This window comes from Leptodactylus fuscus, chromosome 9, assembly GCF_031893055.1.
Source record: "Leptodactylus fuscus isolate aLepFus1 chromosome 9, aLepFus1.hap2, whole genome shotgun sequence".
In the NCBI taxonomy this organism is placed as follows: domain Eukaryota; kingdom Metazoa; phylum Chordata; class Amphibia; order Anura; family Leptodactylidae; genus Leptodactylus; species Leptodactylus fuscus.
The window spans coordinates 90591605-90614921 of record NC_134273.1 but is presented as its reverse complement, the minus strand read 5'-3'; the positions used below and the strand labels follow the sequence as shown (position 1 = coordinate 90614921).

At 47.9% G+C, this 23317-nt stretch overlaps 1 protein-coding gene across 6 annotated transcripts in view; it reads right to left on the bottom strand.

The window, feature by feature from the left end:
• The window catches only part of DOCK3 (dedicator of cytokinesis 3), a 111324-nt gene that overhangs the window by 41998 nt on the left and 46009 nt on the right, over positions 1-23317 (bottom strand). For all 6 annotated transcript variants that reach the window (XR_012717468.1, XM_075287560.1, XM_075287562.1 and 3 more), the window contains exons 4-5: positions 20503-20558; positions 11563-11659 (exon numbers count right to left, since the gene is read on the bottom strand). Coding sequence is in view for 5 of the 6 variants with exons in the window: in XM_075287560.1 (XP_075143661.1) it covers positions 11563-11659; positions 20503-20558 (153 nt within the window). In the remaining variant the exon portion in view is untranslated. The remainder of the gene's footprint in view (positions 1-11562; positions 11660-20502; positions 20559-23317) is intronic.

Below are 23317 nucleotides of genomic sequence, written 5' to 3'. Positions count from 1 at the left end.
TGTGGAAGATCTGCACTACAATATTACCGCCTGATAACGCCAGGATCCCGTCAGAGAAGGTGACCGCCCGTCACAACCGCTCGCCAGACAATTCACATTCTGCTGCACCTGCCGCTGAAAATAGCGGAGCGCCCACGCGGTGCTGGAGACGTCCACGGCTGTCAGAAATACGCCAGGCGCCGATCCACAAATCCTGGCAACGACCCATCAAAATAGTCAGGTACAACCTGGAGCAGGAAGACACGAGCAACACCGCTCCGGCCCAGCGCCCCCGCCTGTCTGCAGGCTCATTATAGAAGGACAGCTCATCCTGCACCGACACACTGAGACGAGGCAGCAGCAGTGAGAGCAACCAGGTCAGCCCACAGTGCAGCAACACACCAGCTGTGAGAGGTTACAGGTATCACACAGGATAGGATTAGATACACGGCTCAGTATACAGTATCACACAGGATAGGATTAGATACACAGCTCAGTATACAGTATCACACAGGATAGGATTAGATACACAGCTCAGTATACAGTATCACACAGGATAGGATTAGATACACAGCTCAGTATACGGTATCACACAGGATAGGATTAGATACACGGCTCAGTATACGGTATCACACAGGATAGGATTAGATACACGGCTCAGTATACGGTATCACACAGGATAGGATTAGATACACGGCTCAGTATACGGTATCACACAGGATAGGATTAGATACACGGCTCAGTATACGGTATCACACAGGATAGGATTAGATACACGGCTCAGTATACGGTATCACACAGGATAGGATTAGATACACGGCTCAGTATACGGTATCACACAGGATAGGATTAGATACACGGCTCAGTATACGGTATCACACAGGATAGGATTAGATACACGGCTCAGTATACGGTATCACACAGGATAGGATTAGATACACGGCTCAGTATACGGTATCACACAGGATAGGATTAGATACACGGCTCAGTATACAGTATCACACAGGATAGGATTAGATACACGGCTCAGTATACAGTATCACACAGGATAGGATTAGATACACGGCTCAGTATACAGTATCACACAGGATAGGATTAGATACACGGCTCAGTATACAGTATCACACAGGATAGGATTAGATACACGGCTCAGTATACAGTATCACACAGGATAGGATTAGATACACAGCTCAGTATACAGTATCACACAGGATAGGATTAGATACAGCTCAGTATACAGTATCACACAGGAGAGGATTAGATACACGGCTCAGTATACAGTATCACACAGGAGAGGATTAGATACACGGCTCAGTATACAGTATCACACAGGATAGGATTAGATACACGGCTCAGTATACAGTATCACACAGGATAGGATTAGATACACGGCTCAGTATACAGTATCACACAGGATAGGATTAGATACACGGCTCAGTATACAGTATCACACAGGATAGGATTAGATACACGGCTCAGTATACAGTATCACACAGGATAGGATTAGATACACGGCTCAGTATACAGTATCACACAGGATAGGATTAGATACACGGCTCAGTATACAGTATCACACAGGATAGGATTAGATACACAGCTCAGTATACAGTATCACACAGGATAGGATTAGATACAGCTCAGTATACAGTATCACACAGGAGAGGATTAGATACACGGCTCAGTATACAGTATCACACAGGATAGGATTAGATACACGGCTCAGTATACAGTATCACACAGGATAGGATTAGATACACAGCTCAGTATACAGTATCACACAGGATAGGATTAGATACACGGCTCAGTATACGGTATCACACAGGATTAGATACACGGCTCAGTATACGGTATCACACAGGATAGGATTAGATACACGGCTCAGTATACAGTATCACACAGGATAGGATTAGATACACGGCTCAGTATACAGTATCACACAGGATAGGATTAGATACACGGCTCAGTATACAGTATCACACAGGATAGGATTAGATACACAGCTCAGTATACAGTATCACACAGGATAGGATTAGATACACGGCTCAGTATACAGTATCACACAGGATAGGATTAGATACACAGCTCAGTATACAGTATCACACAGGATAGGATTAGATACAGCTCAGTATACAGTATCACACAGGAGAGGATTAGATACACGGCTCAGTATACGGTATCACACAGGATAGGATTAGATACACGGCTCAGTATACGGTATCACACAGGATAGGATTAGATACACGGCTCAGTATACGGTATCACACAGGATAGGATTAGATACACGGCTCAGTATACAGTATCACACAGGATAGGATTAGATACACGGCTCAGTATACAGTATCACACAGGATAGGATTAGATACACGGCTCAGTATACAGTATCACACAGGATAGGATTAGATACACAGCTCAGTATACAGTATCACACAGGATAGGATTAGATACACGGCTCAGTATACAGTATCACACAGGATAGGATTAGATACACAGCTCAGTATACAGTATCACACAGGATAGGATTAGATACAGCTCAGTATACAGTATCACACAGGAGAGGATTAGATACACGGCTCAGTATACAGTATCACACAGGATAGGATTAGATACACAGCTCAGTATACAGTATCACACAGGATAGGATTAGATACACGGCTCAGTATACAGTATCACACAGGATAGGATTAGATACACGGCTCAGTATACAGTATCACACAGGATAGGATTAGATACACGGCTCAGTATACAGTATCACACAGGATAGGATTAGATACACAGCTCAGTATACAGTATCACACAGGATAGGATTAGATACACGGCTCAGTATACAGTATCACACAGGATAGGATTAGATACACGGCTCAGTATACAGTATCACACAGGATAGGATTAGATACACAGCTCAGTATACAGTATCACACAGGATAGGATTAGATACAGCTCAGTATACAGTATCACACAGGAGAGGATTAGATACACGGCTCAGTATACAGTATCACACAGGATAGGATTAGATACACGGCTCAGTATACAGTATCACACAGGATAGGATTAGATACACAGCTCAGTATACAGTATCACACAGGATAGGATTAGATACACGGCTCAGTATACGGTATCACACAGGATAGGATTAGATACACGGCTCAGTATACGGTATCACACAGGATAGGATTAGATACACGGCTCAGTATACAGTATCACACAGGATAGGATTAGATACACGGCTCAGTATACAGTATCACACAGGATAGGATTAGATACACGGCTCAGTATACAGTATCACACAGGATAGGATTAGATACACAGCTCAGTATACAGTATCACACAGGATAGGATTAGATACAGCTCAGTATACAGTATCACACAGGAGAGGATTAGATGCACGGCTCAGTATACAGTATCACACAGGATAGGATTAGATACACGGCTCAGTATACAGTATCACACAGGATAGGATTAGATACACGGCTCAGTATACAGTATCACACGGGACAGGATTAGATACACGGCTCAGTATACAGTATCACACGGGATAGGATTAGATACACGGCTCAGTATACAGTATCACACGGGATAGGATTAGATACACAGCTCAGTATACAGTATCACACGGGATAGGATTAGATACACGGCTCAGTATACAGTATCACACGGGATAGGATTAGATACACGGCTCAGTATACAGTATCACACGGGATAGGATTAGATACACGGCTCAGTATACAGTATCACACGGGATAGGATTAGATACACGGCTCAGTATACAGTATCACACGGGATAGGATTAGATACACGGCTCAGTATACAGTATCACACGGGACAGGATTAGATACACGGCTCAGTATACAGTATCACACGGGACAGGATTAGATACACAGCTCAGTATACAGTATCACACGGGATAGGATTAGATACACAGCTCAGTATACAGTATCACACGGGATAGGATTAGATACACAGCTCAGTATACAGTATCACACGGGATAGGATTAGATACACAGCTCAGTATACAGTATCACACGGGATAGGATTAGATACACAGCTCAGTATACAGTATCACACGGGATAGGATTAGATACACAGCTCAGTATACAGTATCACACGGGATAGGATTAGATACACAGCTCAGTATACAGTATCACACGGGATAGGATTAGATACACAGCTCAGTATACAGTATCACACGGGATAGGATTAGATACACAGCTCAGTATACAGTATCACACGGGATAGGATTAGATACACAGCTCAGTATACAGTATCACACGGGATAGGATTAGATACACAGCTCAGTATACAGTATCACACAGAATAGGATTAGATACACAGCTCAGTATACAGTATCACACAGGATAGGATTAGATACACGGCTCAGTATACAGTATCACACAGGATAGGATTAGATACACGGCTCAGTATACAGTATATCACACAGGATAGGATTAGATACAGCTCAGTATACAGTATCACACAGGATAGGATTAGATACACGGCTCAGTATACAGTATCACACAGGATAGGATTAGATACACAGCTCAGTATACAGTATCACACAGGATAGGATTAGATACAGCTCAGTATACAGTATCACACAGGATAGGATTAGATACACAGCTCAGTATACAGTATCACACAGGATAGGATTAGATACAGCTCAGTATACAGTATCACACAGGATAGGATTAGATACACAGCTCAGTATACAGTATCACACAGGATAGGATTAGATACACGGCTCAGTATACAGTATCACACAGGATAGGATTAGATACACGGCTCAGTATACAGTATCACACAGGATAGGATTAGATACACGGCTCAGTATACAGTATCACACAGGATAGGATTAGATACACGGCTCAGTATACAGTATCACAGGATAGGATTAGATACACGGCTCAGTATACAGTATCACACAGGATAGGATTAGATACACAGCTCAGTATACAGTATCACACAGGATAGGATTAGATACACGGCTCAGTATACAGTATCACACAGGATAGGATTAGATACACGGCTCAGTATACAGTATCACACAGGATAGGATTAGATACACGGCTCAGTATACAGTATCACACAGGATAGGATTAGATACACAGCTCAGTATACAGTATCACACAGGATAGGATTAGATACACAGCTCAGTATACAGTATCACACAGGATAGGATTAGATACAGCTCAGTATACAGTATCACACAGGATAGGATTAGATACACGGCTCAGTATACAGTATCACACAGGAGAGGATTAGATACACGGTTCAGTATACAGTATCACACAGGAGAGGATTAGATACACGGCTCAGTATACAGTATCACACAGGAGAGGATTAGATACACAGCTCAGTATACAGTATCACACAGGATAGGATTAGATACACGGCTCAGTATACAGTATCACACAGGATAGGATTAGATACACGGCTCAGTATACAGTATCACAGGATAGGATTAGATACACAGCTCAGTATACAGTATCACACGGGATAGGATTAGATACACGGCTCAGTATACAGTATCACACGGGATAGGATTAGATACACGGCTCAGTATACAGTATCACACGGGATAGGATTAGATACACGGCTCAGTATACAGTGTCACACGGGATAGGATTAGATACAGCTCAGTATACAGTATCACACGGGATAGGATTAGATACAGCTCAGTATACAGTATCACACGGGATAGGATTAGATACAGCTCAGTATACAGTATCACACGGGATAGGATTAGATACACGGCTCAGTATACAGTATCACACGGGATAGGATTAGATACACAGCTCAGTATACAGTGTCACACGGGATAGGATTAGATACAGCTCAGTATACAGTATCACACGGGATAGGATTAGATACAGCTCAGTATACAGTATCACACGGGATAGGATTAGATACAGCTCAGTATACAGTATCACACAGGATAGGATTAGATACAGCTCAGTATACAGTATCACACAGGATAGGATTAGATACAGCTCAGTATACAGTATCACACAGGATAGGATTAGATACACAGCTCAGTATACAGTATCACACAGGATAGGATTAGATACAGCTCAGTATACAGTATCACACAGGATAGGATTAGATACACGGCTCAATATACAGTATCACACAGGATAGGATTAGATACAGCTCAGTATACAGTATCACACAGGATAGGATTAGATACACGGCTCAGTATACAGTATCACACAGGATAGGATTAGATACAGCTCAGTATACAGTATCACACAGGATAGGATTAGATACACGGCTCAGTATACAGTATCACACAGGATAGGATTAGATACACGGCTCAGTATACAGTATCACACGGGATAGGATTAGATACACGGCTCAGTATACAGTGTCACACGGGATAGGATTAGATACAGCTCAGTATACAGTATCACACGGGATAGGATTAGATACACAGCTCAGTATACAGTATCACACAGGATAGGATTAGATACACAGCTCAGTATACAGTATCACACATGATAGGATTAGATATAGCTCAGTATACAGTATCACACAGGATAGGATTAGATACACAGCTCAGTATACAGTATCACACAGGATAGGATTAGATACACGGCTCAGTATACAGTATCACACAGGATAGGATTAGATACACGGCTCATTATACAGTATCACACAGGATAGGATTAGATACACGGCTCAGTATACAGTATCACACAGGATAGGATTAGATACACAGCTCAGTATACAGTATCACACAGGATAGGATTAGATACAGCTCAGTATACAGTATCACACAGGATAGGATTAGATACACGGCTCAATATACAGTATCACACAGGATAGGATTAGATACACGGCTCAATATACAGTATCACACAGGATAGGATTAGATACACGGCTCAGTATACAGTATCACACAGGATAGGATTAGATACACGGCTCAGTATACAGTATCACACAGGATAGGATTAGATACACAGCTCATTATACAGTATCACACAGGATAGGATTAGATACACGGAGACACTTGTAGACATGTGCCGGTGCTGTGGGGGTATTTGGGGCGTCCCTCGGCCTCCTCAGTCACACTCGGCCTCCTCAGTCACACTCGGCCTCCTCAGTCACACTCGGCCCTCCTCAGTCACACTCGGCCCTCCTCAGTCACACTCGGCCCTCCTCAGTCACACTCGGCCCTCCTCAGTCACACTCGGCCCTCCTCAGTCACACTCGGCCCTCCTCAGTCACACTCGGCCCTCCTCAGTCACACTCGGCCCTCCTCAGTCACACTCGGCCCTCCTCAGTCACACTCGGCCTCCTCAGTCACACTCGGCCTCCTCAGTCACACTCGGCCTCCTCAGTCACACTCGGCCTCCTCAGTCACACTCGGCCTCCTCAGTCACACTCGGCCTCCTCAGTCACACTCGGCCCTCCTCAGTCACACTCGGCCTCCTCAGTCACACTCGGCCTCCTCAGTCACACTCGGCCTCCTCAGTCACACTCGGCCTCCTCAGTCACACTCGGCCTCCTCAGTCACACTCGGCCTCCTCAGTCACACTCGGCCCTCCTCAGTCACACTCGGCCTCCTCAGTCACACTCGGCCTCCTCAGTCACACTCGGCCTCCTCAGTCACACTCGGCCTCCTCAGTCACACTCGGCCTCCTCAGTCACACTCGGCCTCCTCAGTCACACTCGGCCTCCTCAGTCACACTCGGCCTCCTCAGTCACACTCGGCCTCCTCAGTCACACTCGGCCTCCTCAGTCACACTCGGCCTCCTCAGTCACACTCGGCCCTCCTCAGTCACACTCGGCCCTCCTCAGTCACACTCGGCCTCCTCAGTCACACTCGGCCTCCTCAGTCACACTCGGCCTCCTCAGTCACACTCGGCCTCCTCAGTCACACTCGGCCTCCTCAGTCACACTCGGCCTCCTCAGTCACACTCGGCCTCCTCAGTCACACTCGGCCCTCCTCAGTCACACTCGGCCCTCCTCAGTCACACTCGGCCTCCTCAGTCACACTCGGCCTCCTCAGTCACACTCGGCCTCCTCAGTCACACTCGGCCTCCTCAGTCACACTCGGCCTCCTCAGTCACACTCGGCCTCCTCAGTCACACTCGGCCTCCTCAGTCACACTCGGCCTCCTCAGTCACACTCGGCCTCCTCAGTCACACTCGGCCTCCTCAGTCACACTCGGCCTCCTCAGTCACACTCGGCCTCCTCAGTCACACTCGCCCTCCTCAGTCACACTCGGCCTCCTCAGTCACACTCGGCCTCCTCAGTCACACTCGGCCTCCTCAGTCACACTCGGCCTCCTCAGTCACACTCGGCCTCCTCAGTCACACTCGGCCTCCTCAGTCACACTCGGCCTCCTCAGTCACACTCGGGGTACCCGGCAGCAGCAGGAGGAGGGGAGATGTGAGGGGGCTCAGACAGGAGATGAGGGTGCGTGGGAAGTGCGGTTTGTTGGTCTCCATGGAAACCCCCAGCACCGAGGCCGATCCCATCACTCTCGCTCCCCCCTGACAGAAATGGGTTACAAATGCTGAACTGCAGATGTGCGGGAACCTGGGGGGGCCCCGGGGACCAGAGCACGATCCAGGGGACGTCATACTCAGTCAGGGCCTTATACTCTAGTCACATCCAGAGCTGCAGTCACGAAGCGCTGGGGGACTGCAAAAGAGGCGCAGCCAGCAGGTGGCGCTCTATCTCTAACCTGCCTAACACAGGGGGGTGTGGACACCGGTCTCAGGCAGCGCCACCTACTGGCTACACACCAGGTCCTACCTCTAACCCTCCATCTTGGTATCTCCCCTACAGGAGGTAAGAAAGCACGTCCTGGTCCTGACCGTCACATGATCCCTCTCAGCCAATCAGCAGCTCTGGTGGCAGAAGTCACATGATATATGCTGCCTGCTGACTGGCTGAATGTGATCATGTGATGCATCATGTGACTGTACGAGTCAATGCCCTGCTGGGGTAGATGCTAGAATGGGGCAGTTAGGTTGGCCCTGGTGTGGATCCAGTAGGGGGCGCTGCTTTGGGTCACAGCTGGCATGCCTTCCCCTCCCCCACATCTGTTCTTGCAATCTGCCTCTCCTAAATGTAACCCCAAGCTGCCTGATGTGAGGATGACAAGGGGGTGGAGCCTCCTAACAGGAGGCGGGGACACCAGAGCTAAGGCACCACCCCCTACTAGATCCACCATGCCCCATAGAGATGAATGGAGCAGCAGTGTGCATGTGGGGGCCCCGGGGCCACAGAGCTGAGAACTGTCTGATCCCCTCTGCTACATCTCCAGGGTCTCTGCTTGGGCGGCTTCTATCACTCACAGCTGAGGGTTTGTTACAGTTGTATCTGGTCTATCTGCACTGACACAATGTAACACAACCTCATCACATAGTGTAATGTCTGAGTGTCAGCTCTGCGGGTCAGTGGTGTACTTATAGTGTGACCAGTAGCTCTGAGCGAGCAGGTTCTATATAGGACAGACGGACCCCCCCCCCCCCCCCCAATACTCAGGACCCCCCCCCCCAATACTCAGGACCCCGAGGGGGGGATATTACATCCTCCTATTACTGCACTATGGCCAAGTTACAGATCTGGAAGCATAAATCCCAGGAGGGCGGCCCCAGAGAGGGGGGGAGGAGGCGCCGGGATTAAATCCACAGAAGTCCCCAGTCATAGGGGGGGGGGGGGGGGGGGGATAATATGAGGAGGGGGGAGGGGTGCCAAAATCAGATCACTGTAACAGAGGCCGCCCGGGGCAACAGAAAGTGGGTCATGGTAATAAGGACATGGCAGCAGGGGGCGCCGAGGACAGGAGAGTAGTACTGACTAGTAACACCATCAGAAGATTAGATACAGCACCACACATTAGGATTAGATACACCGCACAGCACCACACATTAGGATGAGATACACCGCACAGCACACGGTACACTGCTCCACACCTCTAGGACTATACACACCGCTCCACACCTCTAGGACTATACACACCGCTCCGCACCTCTAGGACTATACACACAGCTCCGCACCTCTAGGACTATACACACACAGCTCCGCACCTCTAGGACTATACACACCGCTCCGCACCTCTAGGACTATACACACAGCTCCGCACCTCTAGGACTATACACACCGCTCCGCACCTCTAGGACTATACACACACCGCTCCGCACCTCTAGGACTATACACACACCGCTCTGCACCTCTAGGACTATACACACACCGCTCTGCACCTCTAGGACTATACACACAGCTCCGCACCTCTAGGACTATACACACCGCTCCGCACCTCTAGGACTATACACACCGCTCCGCACCTCTAGGACTATACACACCGCTCCGCACCTCTAGGACTATACACACCGCTCCGCACCTCTAGGACTATACACACCGCTCCGCACCTCTAGGACTATACACACCGCTCCGCACCTCTAGGACTATACACACCGCTCCGCACCTCTAGGACTATACACACAGCTCCGCACCTCTAGGACTATACACACACAGCTCCGCACCTCTAGGACTATACACACACAGCTCCGCACCTCTAGGACTATACACACCGCTCCGCACCTCTAGGACTATACACACCGCTCCGCACCTCTAGGACTATACACACAGCTCCGCACCTCTAGGACTATACACACCGCTCCGCACCTCTAGGACTATACACACACTGCTCCGCACCTCTAGGACTATACACACACTGCCCCGCACCTCTAGGACTATACACACACTGCCCCGCACCTCTAGGACTATACACACCGCTCCGCACCTCTAGGACTATACACACACCGCTCCGCACCTCTAGGACTATACACACCGCTCCGCACCTCTAGGACTATACACACCGCTCCGCACCTCTAGGACTATACACACCGCTCCGCACCTCTAGGACTATACACACTGCTCCGCACCTCTAGGACTATACACACAGCTCCGCACCTCTAGGACTATACACACAGCTCCGCACCTCTAGGACTATACACACCGCTCCGCACCTCTAGGACTATACACACCGCTCCGCACCTCTAGGACTATACACACACCGCTCCGCACCTCTAGGACTATACACACTGCTCCGCACCTCTAGGACTATACACACAGCTCCGCACCTCTAGGACTATACACACAGCTCTGCACCTCTAGGACTATACACACCGCTCCGCACCTCTAGGACTATACACACCGCTCCGCACCTCTAGGACTATACACACCGCTCCGCACCTCTAGGACTATACACACCGCTCCGCACCTCTAGGACTATACACACAGCTCCGCACCTCTAGGACTATACACACAGCTCCGCACCTCTAGGACTATACACACCGCTCCGCACCTCTAGGACTATACACACCGCTCCGCACCTCTAGGACTATACACACAGCTCTGCACCTCTAGGACTATACGGTTTTCTTGCACTTCCATTGCTGAACACGTTACTACAGCAACCAGTGAATTGCAGTATGGAGGGCGAGGACGTCAGACATAACCCCTTCAGTGCTGGAGCCCCCCTGTGTGATTAGCGATACACATCCTCCCCCGCACTGTCAGCGCGCTATTTAACTTGTCACGATTCAGGGAGCTGTCAGTGTCGGGACTTACCACGTAGAGCTGCTTCCACAGAGAGGCCCATTCCTGCAGCGTGGACGTCACCTCCGTGACAAGCGGGTCTTCCACTGGAGCCACGGTCTCATACTGCCTGCGGGGAGAAGACACCGACACATCAGACTAACACTGCAGCGCCCCCTAATATCACATCTATATAGTCAGGGCACCAGCCGCACTTACTGTCAGTCTGTATAATGCAATCCCACAGCAAATCAATCTATAACCTGGGGGCGCCATCACTATAAGGGGGAGCTGCAGCGCTCCTGCCCGACAACCAGGACTGCTTAGTATTTTCAGGACAACTATTTTCCAAACCAGCAACTAGTTGTCAGGATCCACCCCTCAAATACACAACTGTCAGGGACGCCCAGGCAAGAGAGTCAGTGGGAGTGGCCTCATGGAATGGTGGGTGTGGCTTCATGGCACGGTGGAGGCGGCCTCATGGCACGGTGGGAGGAGCGGCCCCATGGCACGGTGGGAGGAGCGGCCCCATGGCACGGTGGGAGGAGCGGCCCCATGGCACGGAGGGAGGAGCGGCCCCATGACACGGTGGGAGGAGCGGCCCCATGGCACGGTGGGAGGAGCGGCCCCATGGCACGGTGGGAGGAGCGGCCCTATGGCACGGAGGGAGGAGCGGCCCCATGGCACGGTGGGAGGAGCGGCCCCATGGCACGGTGGGAGGAGCGGCCTCATGGCACGGTAGGAGGAGCGGCCCCATGGCACGGTAGGAGGAGCGGCCTCATGGCACGGTGGGAGGAGCGGCCCCATGACACGGTGGGAGGAGCGGCCTCATGGCACGGTAGGAGGAGCGGCCCCATGGCACGGTGGGAGGAGCGGCCCTATGGCACGGTGGGAGGAGCGGCCTCATGGCACGGTGGGAGGAGCGGCCTCGTGGCACGGTGGGAGGAGCGGCCCCGTGGCACGGCGGGAGGAGCGGCCCCGTGGCACGGCGGGAGGAGCGGCCCCATGGCACGGCGGGAGGAGCGGCCCCATGGCACGGCGGGAGGAGCGGCCCCATGGCACAGTGTACGTCTATGAGTACATTTACAAGACACATCTTCACCTCCTCTGTCATTTATCGAGTCTGAGGTCGACTTTATCCCACTCCCTGCCACATGAATGGCTCAGGTTCCTCCTTACTTTACACTGCAGGACACATTTATGGTCAGGGACTCCAGCTTGGCTGCTCCACCATGCTCTATACTGCAGCTTTGCTCCTTTAGGAGTTTCTACAGTGACTGTGTCCCCCAGTCTTGGCTGACACCCCAAAAAATTCAATATGACTAAATTCAGAAATGGAAAATGGTTTGTCTTGAAGTGTTGTGACCGCAGGTGCCGAAGGAACGGAGAAGCCCCAAATGTGCCCACCTGGCCAGTATGTGTACAGGGGGAAATCGGCCCCGCACTTCACCATCCGGCCTATTCTAGATGCAAATTCTGCATAAATAGAGCAGAAGCTTCGGCTGGAGATATACAGAGGTATCAAACTGCAAATACAGGGCCCAAATATCCTATATACATCATGGCACTGCGTGGCGTATACTATATACAATCACATATACATCATAGAACTGCGTGGCATATACTATATACAATCACATATACATCACGGCACTGCGTGGCATATACTATATACAATCACATATACATCATAGAACTGCGTGGCGTATACTATATACAATAACATATACATCATGGCACTGCGTGGCGTATACTATATACAATCACATATACATCATAGAACTGCGTGGCATATACTATATACAATCACATATACATCATGGCACTGCGTGGCGTATACTATATACAATCACATATACATCATAGAACTGCGTGGCATATACTATATACAATCACATATACATCATGGCACTGCGTGGCGTATACTATATACAATCACATATACATCATGGCACTGCGTGGCATATACTATATACAATCACATATACATCATAGAACTGCGTGGCATATACTATATACAATCACATATACATCACGGCACTGCGTGGCATATACTATATACAATCACATATACATCACGGCACTGCGTGGCGTATACTATATACAATCACATATACATCATGGCACTGCGTGGCATATACTATATACAATCACATATACATCACGGCACTGCGTGGCATATACTATATACAATCACATATACATCATAGAACTGCGTGGCATATACTATATACAATCACATATACATCACGGCACTGCGTGGCATATACTATATACAATCACATATACATCATGGCACTGCGTGGTATATACTATATACAATCACATATACATCATGGCACTGCGTGGCATATACTATATACAATCACATATACATCATGGCACTGCGTGGTATATACTATATACAATCACATATACATCATGGCACTGCGTGGTATATACTATATACAATCACATATACATCATAGAACTGCGTGGCATATACTATATACAATCACATATACATCATGGCACTGCGTGGTATATACTATATACAATCACATATACATCATGGCACTGCGTGGTATATACTATATACAATCACATATACATCATGGCACTGCGTGGCGTATACTATATACAATCACATATACATCATGGCACTGCGTGGTATATACTATATACAATCACATACACATCATGGCACTGCGTGGCGTATACTATATACAATCACATATACATCATGGCACTGCGTGGTATATACTATATACAATCACATATACATCATGGAACTGCGTGGCATATACTATATACAATCACATATACATCATGGCACTGCGTGGCGTATACTATATACAATCACATATACATCATGGCACTGCGTGGCGTATACTATATACAATCACATATACATCATGGCACTGCGTGGCGTCTCCTATAAACTAACACATATACAACATAGCACAGCCTGGCGTATACTATATACAATCACATATACAACATAGCACTGCCTGCTATATCTACTGTATGACATACCACTAACTATGATACAGCCAGGTGTATACTGATATACCATAGTGAACAATTATGTATACTGACTGTGACATCACCTGGCGTATTATATATACAATCACATACCAAATATAATGACATATCCTGATATAACATGTACAATATCACATATCTCACATGATGGCACAGGCTGGTATATCCTGATATAACATGTACAATATCACACATCTCACATGATGGCACAGGCTGGTATATCCTGATATAACATGTACAATATCACACATCTCACATGATGGCACAGGCTGGTATATCCTGATATATCATGTACAACATCACATATCTCACATGATGGCACAAACTGGCATATCCTGGTATAACATGTACAATATCACATATCTCACATGATGACAGGCTGGTATATCTTGAGATAACATGTACAATATCACATATCTCACATGATGACAGGGTGGTATATCCTGATATAACATGTACAATATCACATATCTCACAGGTGGCACAGACTGGCATATCCTGATATATCATGTACATTATCACATATCTCACAGGATGGCACAGACTGGTATATCCTGATATAACATGTACAATATCACATATCTCACAAGATGGCACAGACTGGTATATCCTGATATAACATGTACAATATCACATATCCCACATGATGTCACAGACTGGTATATCCTGATATAACATGTACAATATCACATATCTCACATGATGGCACAGACTGGTATATCCTGATATAACATGTACAATATCACATATCCCACATGATGTCACAGACTGGTATATCCTGATATAACATGTACAATATCACATATCTCACATGATGGCACAGACTGGTATATCCTGATATAACATGTACAATATCACACATCTCACATGATGGCACAAACTGGCATATCCTGGTATAACATGTACAATATCACACATTTCACATGATGGCACAGGCTGGTATATCCTGATATATCATGTACAATATCACATATCTCACATGATGGCACAAACTGGCATATCCTGATATAACATGTACAATATCACATATCCCACATGATGTCACAGACTGGTATATCCTGATATAACATGTACAATATCACATATCTCACATGATGGCACAGACTGGTATATCCTGATATAACATGTACAATATCACATATCTCACTTGATGGCACAGACTGGTATATCCGGATATAACATGTACAATATCACATATCTCACATGATGGCACAGACTGGTATATCCTGATATAACATGTACAATATCACATATCTCACATGATGGCACAGACTGGTATATCCTGATATAACATGTACAATATCACATATCTCACTTGATGGCACAGACTGGCATATCCGGATATAACATGTACAATATTACATATCTCACAGGATGGCACAGACTGGCATATCCGGATATAACATGTACAATATCACATATCTCACATGATGACAGGCTGGTATATCCTGATATAACATGTACAATATCACATATCTCACAGGATGGCACAGACTGGTATATCCTGATATAACATGTACAATATCACATATGTCACATGATGGCACAGACTGGTATATCCGGATATAACATGTACAATATCACATATCTCACATGATGACAGGCTGGTATATCCTGAGATAACATGTACAATATCACATATCTCACATGATGACAGGCTGGTATAGCCTGATATAACATGTACAATATCACATATCCCACATGATGGCACAGACTGGTATATCCTGATATAACATGTACAATATCACATATCTCACATGATGGCACAGACTGGTATATCCTGATATAACATGTACAATATCACATATCCCACATGATGTCACAGACTGGTATATCCGGATATAACATGTACAATATCACATATCTCACATGATGGCACAGACTGGCATATCCTGATATAACATGTACAATATCACATATCTCACAGGATGGCACAGACTGGCATATCCTGATATAACATGTACAATATCACATATCTCACAGGATGGCACAGACTGGTATATCCTGATATAACATGTACAATATCACATATCTCACAGGATGGCACAGACTGGTATATCCTGATATAACATGTACAATATCACATATCTCACAGGATGGCACAGACTGGCATATCCTGATGTAACATGTACAATATCACATATCTCACATGATGGCACAGACTGGCATACCATGCAAACAGCGGTGTAATGTTGAGGTGCATGAGACAGTAAATGGGTGTCACACACAGCAGCCTCCCCCCTCCCTGTGCAGTCGTCTGCTCTGTGCCCCATGTAATACACGCACAGTGCGCAGGGCACATCCTGGGGGTCAGGGCTGTCTGGACAGGTGGATGGCGCGGTGCCCGGGTGTAGGGAGACACCTGACAAGGCTCCTACCTCTCCTGCTGGCGCTGCCTCCTCTCCGATCTGTGCAGTAATGAGGCATCCAAAAAGGAGTGAAAAATAAACCTCCCACGTACCCTGCACAGATCCCCAGAGCACACACAACCAGCAGCAACGCACACACACACAACCAGCAGCAACGCACACACACACAACCAGCAGCAACGCACACACACACAACCAGCAGCAACGCACACACACACAACCAGCAGCAACGCACACACACACAACCAGCAGCAACGCACACACACACAACCAGCAGCAACGCACACACACACACAACCAGCAGCAACGCACACACACACACAACCAGCAGCAACGCACACACACACACAACCAGCAGCAACGCACACACACACACAACCAGCAGCAACGCACACACACACACAACCAGCAGCAACGCACACACACACAACCAGCAGCAACGCACACACACACAACCAGCAGCAACGCACACACACACAACCAGCAGCAACGCACACACACACAACCAGCAGCAACGCACACACACACACAACCAGCAGCAACGCACACACACACAACCAGCAGCAACGCACACACACACAACCAGCAGCAACGCACACACACACAACCAGCAGCAACGCACACACAACCAGCAGCAACGCACACACAACCAGCAGCAACGCACACACACACACACAACCAGCAGCAACGCACACACACACACAACCAGCAGCAACGCACACACACACACAACCAGCAGCAACGCACACACACACAACCAGCAGCAACGCACACACACACAACCAGCACCAACGCACACACACACACACACACAACCAGCAGCAACGCACACACACACACACACAACCAGCAGCAACGCACACACACACACAACCAGCAGCAACGCACACACACAACCAGCAGCAACGCACACACACAACCAGCAGCAACGCACACACACAACCAGCAGCAACGCACACACACAACCAGCAGCAACGCACACACACAACCAGCAGCAACGCACACACACACACAACCAGCAGCAACACGCGCACACACACAACCAGCAGCAACACGCGCACACAACCAGCAGCAACACGCGCACACAACCAGCAGCAACGCGCACACAACCAGCAGCAACGCGCACACAACCAGCAGCAACGCGCACACAACCAGCAGCAACGCGCACACAACCAGCAGCAACGCGCACACAACCAGCAGCAACGCGCACACACAACCAGCAGCAACGCGCACACACAACCAGCAGCAACGCGCACACACAACCAGCAGCAACGCGCACACACAACCAGCAGCAACGCGCACACACAACCAGCAGCAACGCGCACACACAACCAGCAGCAACGCGCACACACAACCAGCAGCAACGCATGCACACACACACACAACCAGCAGCAACGCATGCACACACACACACAACCAGCAGCAACGCATGCACACACACACAACCAGCAGCAACTCACACACACACACACACACAAAACCAGCAGCAACGCACACACACACAACCAGCAGCAATGCACACACAACCAGAAGCAACGCACACACACACACACACACACACAACCAGAAGCAACGCACACACAACCAGCAACAACGCACACACACACACACAACCAGCAGCAACGCGCACACAACCAGCAGCAACGCGCACACAACCAGCAGCAACGCGCACACAACCAGCAGCAACGCGCACACAACCAGCAGCAACGCGCACACAACCAGCAGCAACGCGCACACAACCAGCAGCAACGCGCACACAACCAGCAGCAACGCGCACACAACCAGCAGCAACGCGCACACAACCAGCAGCAACGCGCACACAACCAGCAGCAACGCGCACACAACCAGCAGCAACGCGCACACAACCAGCAGCAACGCGCACACAACCAGCAGCAACGCGCACACAACCAGCAGCAACAACACTGCTGATTGCAGCAACGGCGCTGCAATCTCTCCGCTCACTCTCTCCCATTAACTTGGGTGTGTTATTTCAGGCATTCTATTCGTGAACCAGGAGGCTCAGGATGAACAGATAGAAGAAAAGTCATGAGAAGACTGCGGTCCCTGCTGCCATGTCCTCTCTGGGGAGGGGTCTCTACAGTTTCCATGTTCTGAGGTTTGCCCCCCTGTCAGGGATTGGTCAGTGACTACACAGCTGTGGGACTGAAGGTGACAGGCTCTGTAACTGCCCATGAACGCTGGCTGACAGGAGAGCCGCAATGGCCGCTATACTGGTTGTCACTCTGTAGGGGGCGCTGGTGTGGCCCGTACCCTGACAAGTCACAGTATGAAGGGGATTCTGAATGTCACATCTTGTCAGATCCAGGATCCAATGGCCGGTGGCCTGACAAGTGTGTTAATGGCGGCACTCATGAAATATGCATGTTACAGGGCAGCATTACTAGCAGGGGGCCGGGGGAACATGAATATTTCATATACACCCTGCACTTACACAGGACTGAGGGGGGCGCCGCCTGTCACCGACTACTCCTGCAGGGTCTGAACATGTCACAGACTGGACCAACCCACAAGAGGTCGACAGACCCAGGGATGACTCTATCACTTACCAGAGCAGCAACAAACAGGCGGACCACAAAGGGTTAAATCCACATATTGGGTCAAGGAAGTTGTAAATAGTTTCCTGGTCTGCAGTCACATCCAGAGCTGCATTCACAGTTCTTCAGTTTCATCAATTCCACTCAACTGCATTCAGATTCTGCTGTAATATCATATATTTTACTCCAGTCACAACTAGAGCTGCATTTAGAATTCCAATAGCAACCTCTCCCACAGTAGGGTGTAAGCTCTACATCTCCCACAATGCCGTGCACCAGAGCAGCTCTCACAACTGCAGCTTATAGTGTGACTGGAGTATAAGACAAACCGTAATAGCATGATAAGGAAGGCTGCTCTGGATGTGACTGGAATAGAAGGTATGACAAGAGCAGAGTTGTGAATGCAGCTCTGCATGTGACTGGAGTAGAAGGTATGACACAAGAGCAGAGTTGTGAATGCAGCTCTGCATGTGACTGGAGTAGAAGGTATGACAAGAGCAGAGTTGTGAATGCAGCTCTGCATGTGACTGGAGTAGAAGGTATGACAAGAGCAGAGTTGTGAATGCAGCTCTGCATGTGACTGGAGTAGAAGGTATGACACAAGAGCAGAGTTGTGAATGCAGCTCTGGAAGTGACTAGAGTAAGATCAGGCTGAGGTCTGTAGATGTGAATCGCTGCCCCGTCACCTTCTGTTGGTGAGACTTTCCAGAATCTTCCTCGCATTTGCTCCTTGAGACAGGTCAGGATCGGCGGCTGCTGCGCAGGACTGCACCATCCATTACTTGGCTCCGCCCCCTGAAGCTTCTGGAGCAGGAAGTAGCCATCTGACTACAACTCCTAGCCATACTGTCTGTCACACAGACACTCAGCCGCTCCCCCTGGCAGTGACAGGACTTACCTCTGCCATCCCTCTCACAAAGCAGACACGTCCGGCTGATACATTACTAAGAATCTCCACCCCAGTGTGAGGCGTCACCCAGCTCTCCCATAGACAGATAATACCACGTACAGGTCACCGGACTCACCCTCTGTTACTGACTGTGGCTCGCTTCAGGTGCACGATATTAACCGGGAAGATTCCCTGCAGAGAGAAGAGGAAAGAATGTAATGTATGTACAGAGCAGCAGAATAGTGAGCGCAGCTCTGGGGTATAATACAGGATAAGTAATGTAATGTATGTACACAGTGACTGTACCAGCAGAATAGTGAGCGCAGCTCTGGGGTATAATACAGGATAAGTAATGTAATGTATGTACACAGTGACTGTACCAGCAGAATAGTGAGCGCAGCTCTGGAGTATAATACAGGATAAGTAATGTAATGTATGTACACAGTGACTGCACCAGCAGAATAGTGAGCGCAGCTCTGGAGTATAATACAGGATAAGTAATGTAATGTATGTACACAGTGACTGTACCAGCAGAATAGTGAGCGCAGCTCTGGGGTATAATACAGGATAAGTAATGTAATGTAATGTACACAGTGACTGTACCAGCAGAATAGTGAGCGCAGCTCTGGAGTATAATACAGGATAAGTAATGTAATGTACGTACACAGTGACTGTACCAGCAGAATAGTGAGCGCAGCTCTGGAGTATAATACAGGATAAGTAATGTAATGTACGTACACAGTGACTGTACCAGCAGAATAGTGAGCGCAGCTCTGGGGTATAATACAGGATAAGTAATGTAATGTATGTACACAGTGACTGCACCAGCAGAATAGTGAGCGCAGCTCTGGAGTATAATACAGGATAAGTAATGTAATGTATGTACACAGTGACTGCACCAGCAGAATAGTGAGCGCAGCTCTGGAGTATAATACAGGATAAGTAATGTAATGTATGTACACAGTGACTGCACCAGCAGAATAGTGAGCGCAGCTCTGGAGTATAATACAGGATAAGTAATGTAATGTATGTACACAGTGACTGTACCAGCAGAATAGTGAGCGCAGCTCTGGAGTATAATACAGGATAAGTAATGTAATGTATGTACACAGTGACTGCACCAGCAGAATAGTGAGCACAGCTCTGGGGTATAATACAGGAGAAGTAATGTAATGTATGTACACAGTGACTGCACCAGCAGAATAGTGAGCGCAGCTCTGGAGTATAATACAGGATAAGTAATGTAATGTATGTACACAGTGACTGCACCAGCAGAATAGTGAGCGCAGCTCTGGATTATAATACAGGATAAGTAATGTAATGTACACAGTGACTGCACCAGCAGAATAGTGAGCGCAGCTCTGGAGTATAATACAGGATAAGTAATGTAATGTATGTACACAGTGACTGCACCAGCAGAATACTGAGCGCAGCTCTGGAGTATAATACAGGATAAGTAATGTAATGTATGTACACAGTGACTGCACCAGCAGAATAGTGAGCGCAGCTCTGGAGTATAATACAGGATAAGTAATGTAATGTATGTACACAGTGACTGCACCAGCAGAATAGTGAGCGCAGCTCTGGAGTATAATACAGGATAAGTAATGTAATGTATGTACACAGTGACTGCACCAGCAGAATACTGAGCGCAGCTCTGGAGTATAATACAGGATAAGTAATGTAATGTATGTACACAGTGACTGCACCAGCAGAATAGTGAGCGCAGCTCTGGGGTATAATACAGGATAAGTAATGTAATGTATGTACACAGTGACTGCACCAGCAGAATAGTGAGCGCAGCTCTGGGGTATAATACAGGATAAGTAATGTAATGTATGTACACAGTGACTGCACCAGCAGAATAGTGAGCGCAGCTCTGGAGTATAATACAGGATAAGTAATGTAATGTATGTACACAGTGACCAGCAGAATAGTGAGCGCAGCTCTGGGGTATAATACAGGATAAGTAATGTAATGTATGTACACAGTGACTGTACCAGCAGAATAGTGAGCGCAGCTCTGGAGTATAATACAGGAGAAGTCATGTAATGTATGTACACAGTGACTGTACCAGCAGAATAGTGAGCGCAGCTCTGGAGTATAATACAGGATAAGTAATGTAATGTATGTACACAGTGACTGTACCAGCAGAATAGTGAGCGCAGCTCTGGAGTATAATACAGGATAAGTAATGTAATGTATGTACACAGTGACCAGCAGAATAGTGAGCGCAGCTCTGGGGTATAATACAGGATAAGTAATGTATGTACACAGTGACTGTACCAGCAGAATAGTGAGCGCAGCTCTGGAGTATAATACAGGATAAGTAATGTAATGTATGTACACAGTGACCAGCAGAATAGTGAGCGCAGCTCTGGGGTATAATATAGGATATGCAAGTGTCAGCTGACGCTATTCCTTTGTCTGCAGTGACCTGATCTCTAGTCCCAGCGGTCACTTTGTCTACTCATAGCGGTGGGTTACGTGGCCCTGGCACGTGGGGTGTTCTCTCCTCAGGGACACTTAGGCCGCAGGGAGATCGCCGCGGTGTCACTGATAATCTGGGTTGCCGTCTCCAGACTTGCTGGTCCCTACGTGAGGGTCACCTTTGGCTCTGTGCTCAGGACCTCGGCATCATTTAAAGGTTTCTATGGAGATGTGAGGAGAGCGCCTGCAATGTGCGGGTATAATGCTGCCATTGTGCTGCCCCCGCCGCCCCTTCATTACACTTTTCTCCTCTTCCTGTTTTTCTCACACTTTGTTATTATATAATGTGGAGGAAACCAATCCGTGTTACTGTGGTAGAACTACAAGTCCCAGAAGAGACTCCAGGCAGATTCCTTCCTCCTTAGGGAGTTTAGGGTCCAAAAACTGCTGTAGTACAGACTGCCATACCAGACCCAGCAGGTAGCAAGGAGGTGGAGACTAGTCTGGGGGCGGAGTAATAC